This window comes from Podarcis cretensis (assembly GCF_951804945.1).
Source record: "Podarcis cretensis genome assembly, chromosome: 6".
NCBI lineage: Eukaryota > Metazoa > Chordata > Lepidosauria > Squamata > Lacertidae > Podarcis > Podarcis cretensis.
This window is the reverse complement of record NC_137175.1, coordinates 86167848-86178829: the sequence shown is the minus strand read 5'-3', so window position 1 is coordinate 86178829 and position 10982 is coordinate 86167848. Positions and strand designations below refer to the sequence as shown.

General features: G+C 40.3%; 1 protein-coding gene across 1 annotated transcript; it reads right to left on the bottom strand.

Moving 5' to 3' along the window:
• Positions 1-230: 230 nt before the first annotated feature.
• GLRX2 (glutaredoxin 2) lies at positions 231-10965 on the bottom strand. The gene is made up of 4 exons (XM_079981807.1): positions 10800-10965; positions 6423-6486; positions 4938-5114; positions 231-3248 (listed from the first exon to the last, which is right to left on the bottom strand). Exons 1-4 carry the CDS (start codon positions 10847-10849, stop codon positions 3102-3104), a joined length of 438 nt encoding a protein of 145 aa, XP_079837933.1. The 5' UTR covers positions 10850-10965; the 3' UTR covers positions 231-3101.
• Positions 10966-10982: the final 17 nt, after the last annotated feature.

Here is a 10982-nt window from a genome sequence, read left to right as displayed (position 1 = left end):
CTTTAAGGCTACATTCCTGTACTCACTTACCTGGTAGTAAAACCCACTGAAAAAAACTGACCTTTGAGAAGGCATTAGTAGTGTACTCCTTTTATTGTCTCTCTCCCTTAGAAAGTGTTGTAGGACTAAAAGTTCACTGGCTAGCCATTTCAATTTAAAATATTTCTAATATGTCCTTCATTGAACATGATTCCATGACGGTATAATGATCCACTCCTCACACGTCACACTAGCTCGATAACTATTTTGTGACATTTTATTCTTGGTCTCAATAAAGGTATTCACAGACAATAGATTCCCTTTTGTGTTTTGTGCGGCTTCATCAATCACAGATTAGAAACAACGTGCTTTGGGCACAAGCCATGTTAGTAGTCTCACAGTTCATTGAATTGAAATCTACACGTCAAACTATTTTTGCTGCTCTCTGAGCTACTCCAGCGAATGCAAGTTTCCCATATTCATTTGAAGCACAGTGATAAAAGCACAAAGTTATGTAATTCTGGGTTTCCACATTTGAGTGTGGTGCTTCTTGTTGCACAACTGTACCTTGTAAATAGATTGGCTGCTCTGCCCTGTCTGCCCTGTACCTTGGGTTAAGAACTAAATTCGTTCTGGAGGTCTGTTCTTAACCTGAAGCACCACTTTAGCTAATAGGGCCTCCCACTGCTGCCACGCGATTTCTGTTCTCATCCTGAAGCAAAGTTCTTAACCCGAGGTAATATTTCTGGGTTAGCAGAGTGTAACCTGAAGCGTATGTAACCTGAGGTACCACTGTACTGAGGGAAAGGTCTTTTGGTTGACAGTATTTGTTTGAAAAGCGGGATAGCAATAATGATTAAAGTTAGCTATAGTTCTTGGCAAGTAAGTGGGAAATGTACATTAACTAATTGCACACACTTAATGGCAAATACTGAAGTATCTTACTTTGCTCAAGTATTCAGCAACAAGGAAAACTTTTGTAGAAAATACCACTGAAAAACAGGATTGTGCCCCTTCCAGATGTTGATGAACTATACCTATCACCCCATGGCTGGTAGGAACTATAGAGCCACACGTTATCTACACATAGTATAAAATGTTGCTTGTAATTTATGAGCATAAAAATATTTAGCTAAGCACTGTTGCAGCAGTGGGCTAGAGAAACTTCGGTGTTCTGCACAAGGGAAGCTTGGAGATGTGTTTTAAAAACAGTCTGTTCTACTTTACCTGTAGCTTTAGCCTGTCACTTCAGATTGCAATACCACACTTCTTTAATATCTTTCCTCCTCTTGCCTCTCCACCTGCTTGATTCGAACTGTGACAAGCTAATCCTCTGCCATTGCTTTCAAGGTCTGGCAATGACGTCGGGAAGGGAGAGAGTGCCAGCTTGTACACTCCTCCCACCCCCTTGGGCATGGTCACAACAAGGAGTTCAAAATGCTTGCTTCTGGTTTCCATTAACCACAGCTCAGCATTATGCGTATACCTTGTGATTCATCTTTGGTTTTTGAAACAAGCTAACAGCATCAATCCTATTTGGAAGCTGACATACACATACACACACACACACACACACACACACACACAAAAAACATATTTCACATAGATCGGAGGTGTTTTATTTGTGTGTCCTTGGCAGTGTTCCAACTGCCAGCACAATTAACGCATGCAACATGCATTTCTTGTAGTTTAATCTCAACGGAAAGAGTGGAGTGTGGGGACTGCTCCATTTAATTCCAACTGCAGCTTTTGCCTAAGAGGCCAGAGATGCTGCTCTAATTTGAATAAAGGAGACATCTATGCTAGGATAAACCTAGCGTACTACAAGGTAGCTAATGTTGGGAATTCCATTGCACCCTTGCTGCAGATATGTGGGATTGTTACATGTCACATGTCTGTTTGCATTCCAGCGCAGATTGCTGGAGTCCCGTGAGTGGAACATCCGCTCTGTATTGCTTTTGTTTTCTCTCTTTCTCAGAAGAACGACAAGGAGAGAAGCCATGTTTTTCTTTGTCCTGATTTATGTTCAATAAACGTAGCCTAGTATCCACGCCTCGAGCCAGCTCTATTGTGTGTTTACACTGCTGAGTAATGTGTGCTCATGCACACATGCATGTTGGAGGAGGATGACTGATGAATCTCCGCAGCGGCAAGGCTGAGATGGGAGACGCTCCGGCTGGGGCCAAGCCAGCTAGCTTTCCATCCCTTGGTTCCGACAGCTAATACAGCCACAGAATTAATGCGCAAGCATCCGCTTAGTGTTTGGTTACCAAACACTGCTCTCTTTACATTTGACACATGCAGTAATTCTTTGTTACAGAATATACTAGCTGAATCTTGAATTGATTCTAGATAAAGCTGAGGTTAGTTACCATACTTCAGGGGAAACTAAGTCACTATTAACTTTCCACATTGATTTCAATGATACCCAAGTGCAACTTAGTTTAAGCTCGAATTATAAAAAAATGTCCAGTAGCACCTTAGAGACCAACTAAGTTTGTTCTGGGTATAAGCTTTTGGATGCAAGCACACTTCTTCAGGTACCAGATATCTAAAGAAGTGTGCATGCACACGAAAGCTTATACCCAGAACAAACGTGGTTGGTCCCTAAGGTGCTACTGGACATCATCATCATCATCATTATTATTATTATTATTATTATTATTATTATTTTGACTGCGTCAGACCAATGCAGCTACTACCTACCTTAATTTAAGCTGCAATAATACTGTGACCTGGGAGCAAACCCCAATGAATTCAGTAGGGTTTACTTCTGCATAGATGTGGTCAGGACGGTGTAGTTAGCTATTTGCATTGGGTTGGACCTAAATGAAATTTAAGTATTTAAATAGAATTTGTGGTTAAATTGAAAACAAGCAGCGCACTCCTATGCATTTTTACTCTTGCAACAGAGCTTATTTAGTATTGAGAATGTGCAAGAGTGCATTGTGAATTTAAGATGAACTGGATCATGATAAATTATCTGGCTGTTGAAAACCTTCCATACATATTTTGAACACATAAATAGTACTGAAACCAGAGTACCGGGGTGTAAGAATTCATAACTAAGTATACGCAGTCTAATAAACTCCAGCAACACAACTGTGTAAGAAGCAACGGAATCAAGGAAGACTACATGGCTGTTCTGAGATTCGCCCTCTTCGCAAGAGACACTGGTGAACTAATGGGAGCAGTTTGCCTTCCCGATGAAGTCTCTGTGTGTCTGTAGCACCTCCGACAAATATTCCATTGATAAATATTCTTGGAACCTGTTGGGTATAAAAATTAACAAATGAATTTTATTTCTTGCATATAAGCTTAAAACGCACATGCTGTGTATTCTATAATGTTACCACTTGCGTCCCAGTATAGCAGGGGTGGCCAACTCCCAAGAGTTAAAAACTGGCAGGTCAAAAGTTGTTGAGCTTTTTTTAGGAAGGAGGGAGGCCCATGTTGAGCTTCTTTTAGGGGATCCACGCTCTTGTTCAGTTTCTTTGGGGGGAGCCAATGATCTGCCAGTGATCTACTGCAGACGTCCAGTGATCTACTTTGTGGACATGCCTGCAGCATAGTATTTCTGGGCTGTAGCAGAAATAGCTATGGAGTTGGACAAATGGCATGCATAAATGGCAAGCAATGCCCAACTCTTCAATATTGAAATTGAACTGAAATACTTTATTGTCACTTGTACAACTTGTATACAGTGAGATTACACGAGCATCCCCCACTCAGCTCTCTTAATTCCCCTCGTTTACTGATGCACACCCACCAAACCCGAAAGTCAGTTGCCTTGTTGTTATCTTTTCATTCGGCAGCCTAACAGCCCACAGATAGAAGCTGTTCTTTACCCTGTTGGTGCGACTAATCATGCTTCTATATCTTCTGCCTGAGGGCAGGAGATCAAGAAAGTGCTGGCCAGAGTGTGAATCATCCCTGAGAATTTTCCTCACGCTCCTGAGGCAACGTTCTTCCGCTATTTCATCCAGCGGATTCACGGGACAGCCCATAATACCTTGTGCTGTATTCACCCCCCTCTGTAGGCACTTCTTATCAGTTGATGTCAAACCAGCGTACCACACCATAATGCAGTATGAAAGGACACTTTCTATTGTTGACTGGTAGAAAGAGATCATCAAATGTTGATTGACATCGTTCTTTCGCAATACTCGGAGGAGATGGAGTCTCTGCTGGGCTTTCTTAACCACCTGGGTTGTATTTATTTTCCAAGTAAGGTCTTCACTGAGATAAACGCCTATGAATTTAAAGGAAGAGACTCCACACAACCCTCCCCGATGTACCGTGGGGCTATTTCTCCTCTCTTCGAAAGTCCAACACCATCTCCTTTGTCTTGCTGATATGAAGGTGCAAGTTGTTCCCTAGGCACCATGTAAATATTTTTTGGACCTCCCCTCTGTACACTGATTCGTCTCCACCTGTTATTAAACCCATTATGGTGGTGTCATCTGCAAACTTAATAACTGTGGTAGACGGGTCAGATAATATACAGTCGTATGTATACAATATATTCTGCAGGCAGGAGATCATGCTAGATTGTCTAAATTCTATGCTCTGAAAGTTTTACCATGAAATCAAACATGGAAAGCAAACTTAAAACAACAACAGGTAGCCACATCTGATGGATACGAATATCTTAATGAGGTAACATCCAGGAAGGCCATAACAGGGCATGAAGCAATAGCTCCTGCTCCTATTGTTAGGGTTGTAATCAGTCTTCTGTAACTTTTATTCAGAGGCTCATAGGCACATGTCGTCGTGATTGGTGGTCACTGATCAATTCACAGAGATTGAGGTCTATCATCCCATCACCACATCTTGTGGCTACGAGTTCCACAGGTCAATTATTTGCTGTAGGAAGAAATGCATCTACTGGGGTTGGAGAGAGAATCCCCCCCCCCCGAAGTTTCTGCTATAGGTGACCAAACTTGGAAAGTACTCACTGTCCTGCCGCCAGTCATTTGATGAAGAATATCTTGAAACTGGCTTCCGTTTTCGTACATGTCCAGTTCGATGGCTGTGTAGTTCACATTCATATCTTCAAATAGCTTCTTTGCCATGTTGCAGTAGGAGCATGTGGTTTTCGAGAAGATCACTACACAGTTGTCTGAGATAGTTTGCTAAGTGTTTTAAGAAAAGCTTGTGTGAGCAGTTTCTATACGTAATGTTATCTTTTAAGTTTTTAACAGTATCAAGGTTCTTGCATTTAGATTTTCCCATTCTTCACAGAATGAGCTTGAATATAATCTGAGTACTTTTTAAAAAAATCTTTAAGTAGAAAGAGAAAAAAGAAACTAAAAGACAAAACAAACATGCACTTCATGGGTGTGCTAAATATGCAAAAGAAAAATAACATAAATACATTTTTACAATACTGAGTATATTTACGGAATAGGTTTATAAAAGAACCAATAAATGAGCATTAACATCTAATTGTAAGGGAACGAATAAGGGGGAAATACAGGCAAGCAAGCGAAGACATAAATGGGGGAAACGAATTGTAAAAGGACTAGTTACATTCTAAATGAATTCATACTTTACATGGACTATATTCAGATGGGTACAGTTACTAAGATACGCCATCAAGGTCAGTCAAATGCACACTTAATCCTTGGGCTCCACAGTTCTGCACAGCACTCAGAATGATGAGTGAGCTTTTCCATGATTACAATATGTAAAGCCTTTTTTGAGCCAAATATCAAATCTAAAATTTGGACCATCTTTCCACCTTGGGCTATAGGAGGTGAGCTGCCACCATAAGATAAGACAAGTGGTTTTTATTTAACTGGGGAGTTATTGCCTTTAAATACAGAAAGAAGGCACACAAGCCCAATCTGTTTGGACTATTTTTTACAGTGGTGCTGATTTGAACCATAACAACAGTCCAGGGAGTCTGGGAAAAATGGGCATAAAGTGCCAGTAAGTCTTTATGGCTCCACAGTTCCACCAACAGGACATATTCTCGGAGTTTGAATATGTACCATGTGAAAGGTGCTATCTATTAATAATTTTCATGAATTTCCTCTAATCTAAACAACAATTAAAAATATGTTTCAGTATTCCCTTTGTTTATATTTCTGATTTGGGGATGTGTTTTCTACCCTGGGCTCTATCGAAAGGAAGGGCAGGAAATAGATTTAACAAATAATAATAATGTGCCATTTAAAAATGACAGGTTGTACAATGACAATAAAGGTATTATTATTATTATTATTATTAAAAAACCTGAAAATTTATAAACGATAATTTAAAAGTATTTTCTCTACTTCCTCATGTGTCACATATTTTGTGAACCTGAAGGCTTAATACTAATTTCTCTAAGACACTCCAGGAGCTTCTTTGGTTAAGGGGCAAGAATATAAATGAATAAATTTCATACAAAATACTGGCAGTAGAGTACGTTTAAGGTAAAAGCCATTTCCACTCACCTCTATCTGGTTAGCAGTGGCAGTGTTAGATAAGTTTGTGGTAGCAGATGTACTGTTCCCCATTCTGAAATAAAATCATAAATGGAGCCAAATGAATATATTAATGTTATTTTGCAGAGCTTAGTCAATGTTTACAGAGCAAATAACATCTAAGCAAAATGAAACAAGAAAGGGAGTTGGCAACTGTGTTTTAACATTTTGCACGTCATTAAGACTTCAACAGAACTGAACTGTTTACTGAGATCTATCTTTTTATTATTATATATGGTATTACTATTTTTTGTAACTAGGTCTGAGTTTATTTTTGAAGTGGTCTATAAAATTTTGAATAAAAATAGCCTATACGTCTCTACTCAGAAATATGTCACATTGAGATCAGAATGTATAATATTCTATAAGTGTATAAGATAAATTATTATAATTATAATATTACTACCTAATGCGAGCACTCCTGACTCTGAGGAGGTCCGGATGGTGTTAAAGAATTTTTCTGCCAGCAGAGAGCAGCCAGGAAAAATCCAATGTCAACAAACATTACCTGCATTTGTAGCATACTGATAACCTCACAGGAATAGAGAGAGAGAACACCCAACTCTGCCAATTTGCAAAAGCATCGTGGTCTGGCCACCTGGAGGTTGCCCTTGTTTGCCACAGGGAACTAGGAAATAACCTGTTTACAAACCTGCCATACAACTAGTACAGCATAATTGCTTCACATGTTTTGATGCTTCATAATGTCCTTTCTGTAAATAACATGCAAACTGTTATAGACTATAGTGTGCATGCTATTTACTACATTTATGCAAGTTCTTATACAGTGGTACCTCGGGTTACATGCGCTTCAGGTTACATGTGTTTCAGGTTACACACTCCGCTAACCCAGAAATAGTGCTTCAGGTTAAGAACTTTGCTTCAGGATAAGAAAAGAAATCGGGCTCTGGCGGCGCAGCAGCAGCAGGAGGCCCCATTAGCTAAACTGGTGATTCAGGTTAAAAACAGTTTCAGGTTAAGAATGGACCTCCGGAACGAATTAAGTTCTTAACCTGAGGTACCACTGTACAGGCAGGTGGTTTTCATACATGCCAGGTACAATATTTTGTGCAACCTCTTTCCTGAGAATTTATGGGTTCTTTCCCTTGTGAGGAAAGACTACTGAAGATCTGTAATGTGTGTTTATATACAAATACGTGTCACTCCTGGCGAGAGAATCCAGGATATGCTTAATCCCTCCCCCCATGTTTCAATCTATGAGATCTGGAAGTGCTTACTTTTCACAGGATCACACACCATCAACTAGTAAACTTTGCAGAGCTCCACACAGAGGACTGTTTCTTCATTTGGCACAATGTAACACTATAGCCTTCTTGGGAGAAAAGCAATGACAAACCTAGACAGCATCTTAAAAAGCAGAGACATCACCTTGCCAACAAAGGTCCATATAGTTAAAGCTATGGTTTTCCCAGTAGTGATGTATGGAAGTGAGAGCTGGGCCATAAAGAAGGCTGATCGCCAAAGAATTGATGCTTTTGAATTATGGTGCTGGAGGAGACTCTTGAGAGTCCCATGGACTGCAGGAAGATCAAACCTCTCCATTCTGAAGGAAATCAGCCCTGAGTGCTCACTGGAAGGACAGATCCTGAAGCTGAGGCTCCAATACTTTGGCCACCTCATGAGAAGAGAAGACTCCCTGGAAAAGACCCTGATGTTGGGAAAGATGGAGGGCAGAAGGAGAAGGGGACGACAGAGGACGAGATGGTTGGACAGTGTTCTCGAAGCTACCAGCATGAGTTTGACCAAACTGCAGGAGGCAGAGGAAGACAGGAGTGCCTGGCGGGCTCTGGTCCATGGGGTCACGAAGAGTCGGACATGACTAAACGACTAAACAACAACAACAACAACAGTATAGCCTATACCAGGCGGTCCAACTTTCATACCAAGCGTGCGTACTTTAACACAGAACCCGCAGGCTGCACAGTGAATTAAATATCCACATTGTAAATTAAAGTGTTTGCAATGTATTTAATATTATTTCGTGTAGACAGTTAATATATTTGATTCCATATATTTAATTAAATACACAATAAATAGGTTTCAATCTCAGCATTGTGGGTTCCAGCCCCACGTTGGGCAAAAGATTCCTGCATTGCTGGTGGTCCCTTCCAACTCTACAGTTTTGTGATGAAGGAATCCCAGTGATTGATCCTAGCACTAATACAAAGAAAGCATTGGATCCATTTTAATACACAAGCAAATGCGTGACACAAAAAATAAATTTTCAAGGGTTTAAGATGTTTTTTTCTCGAACGTTGCCACCCTGATCTGTACCAGGCTTTTAAAATAAAAATACTGCATATTGAAGCAACTTGGAGATGCTGTGGTCCGTACCTCCCTGGAACTCCTCCCCCAAAATCTGAAAGCACGAGACTCTTGACACAAAACTGCTTGTTTCTAGAGACTCTGAACCTGTTGCTGTCTGAGAGAAAGGGCCCAGCTTTGCTGATGGACACCTTATAACCTAACCTGCAGGGAACTGGAAGGGACAACATGAAAGCCTTGCCCTGGTTTGCTCCTTCTTAGGAGTGAGATGAGGAAGCATAGAGCTGGAAGGGACCCCAGGATCATCTAGTCCAACCCCCTGGCCATGCAGAAATATGCAGCTCAGTGCCGGATTGACGTATAAGCTAAAAAAGCTATAGCTTAGGGCCCCACTCTTTTGGCCCCCCCCCCCAAAATATACTTCTTCTTAATTGTATTTCACTATTAATATACTTCTTCTTAATTGCATTTCAGTTCAACAATTACTTTGATAAAATACATATTTTGTTAAGTGCAAATGGCTTTAGATACCTATTAGGTCCATAAATTACCATATGACATATATTCAACACAAAAACAGCGACAATTTGTTGTTGGCAAAGGACAGCTGGACATATAAGGGGCCCCATTACCTTCAGTAGATAAGGGCCTCTTCAAACTTATATATATATAAAATATTTATTCAAATTTTGAAAATTACAAAAAGGAACAATAAAAAAGAAAAATAACAAAGACATAAAAAATACAAACAAACAATACAAAAACAAATACAAAAAAGATCAGACCTTTACATAGCTTTCTTTCCTTTACTTATTTCCTTGACCTCCTGACACCTCCCTTTTTTGTATTCTAGTTCAGTTAGATGTTTCAGCAAATCCTTTCCAGCTTTGTTTTTATCCTAATAATTTATCTTAATATACTGTAATTGTCGTCTTTCACCAATTAATAAATCAATTTTAACCTAATCCTTTATATCATTTCTACTAAAACCACATTACTTCATTCCAACAACCTTCTAACATTCCTTAATTTTACAATGTTTCTGTAAATAAACTTTGAATTTTTCCCAATCTTTTTTTTTTTTTACTTTTTTAAATAATTTTTTTATTAAACTTTTCCATAAAATCTCCAATCATATAAAATTCCACATCACATATTTTAACTTATTGGACCTCCCTCAACTTCTCTGACAATCATTCGTAGTTAAATTTCTATCTTCACATTCCTTAATTTTGATATTGCCTATGAATACAATATTTCTGTCCTCATTTTCATCAAACTTAAATCCAGCCCTGATGCAGCTGTTCCCATGTGGGGATCGAACCTGCGAGCTTGGTGTTGTCAGCAGCACCATGCTGGAATACCAACTGAGCTGTCCAGTTGCCAAGGGAAGGAGCGTTGAGAGAAAAGAGGGAAGGGAGGCCGCAAGAGGTTGGGAGCAGAGAGAAAGCAGCAGCATGCAAAAAGGGGAAATGCAGGACAAACTGAATCAATGCAGGACATAGCATTTTACATTGAAACAAGGGGCAGTCTTGTATGATCAGTGGCATTTTACATTGAAATAAGGGGCAATCTTGTAGGATCAATGGCATTTTACATTTTACAAGGAGATGTCAAAGCGATAAACAACCACCTGACATTCAGAAGACATCTTAAGGCAGCCCTTAAGTTTTTAATGTGTGACATTTTAGTGTATTTTTGGTCTCTGTGGAAGCCGCCCAGAGTGGCTGGGGAAACCCAGCCAGATGGGTGGGGTACAGATAATAAATTATTATTATTATTATTATTATTATTATTATTGAAACAAGGGGCAATCCTGTATGATCAATGGCATTTTACGTTGAAATAAAGGGCAATCCTGTATGATCAATGGCATTTTACGTTGAAATAAGGGGCAATCTTGTATGATCAATGGCATTTTACGTTGAAATAAGGGGCATTCTTGCATGATCAAGGCAACCCTGCTTGGGGAAAACCTTGCAAAGCGCCTGCTAGGGAAGAAAACCCTTGCAATGCGGACAGCGCCACCCCCCGCCCCGTCCCACCCCCGCCAGTACTGACCTTCGCCAGCCCCGCAGCAGACTCAGCCTGGGCAGCGCCTTCAAAGCCATAGGCAACAACAGCAGCAGCTGCAGCAGCAGCAGAAGAGGAAGCAGAGGGCGGGGTTCTGCTCAGGCCCCGCCCCTTGGCCCCGTCCTCTTTCGGCCCCGCTCCTCCCTCGAGGACCCTCACCGCTTGGGGCTG

Coding starts and splice junctions, on each gene's coding strand:
- GLRX2 (XM_079981807.1), bottom strand. CDS start 10,849: ATGGCTTTGAAGGCGCTGCCCAGGCTGAGTCTGCTGCGGGGCTGGCGA. Junction 6,487..10,799: donor CTGCTGCGGGGCTGGCGAAG/GTCAGTACTGGC, acceptor ATTTTATTTCAG/AATGGGGAACAGTACATCTG. Junction 3,249..4,937: donor AAATGACTGGCGGCAGGACA/GTGAGTACTTTC, acceptor TATACCCAACAG/GTTCCAAGAATATTTATCAA.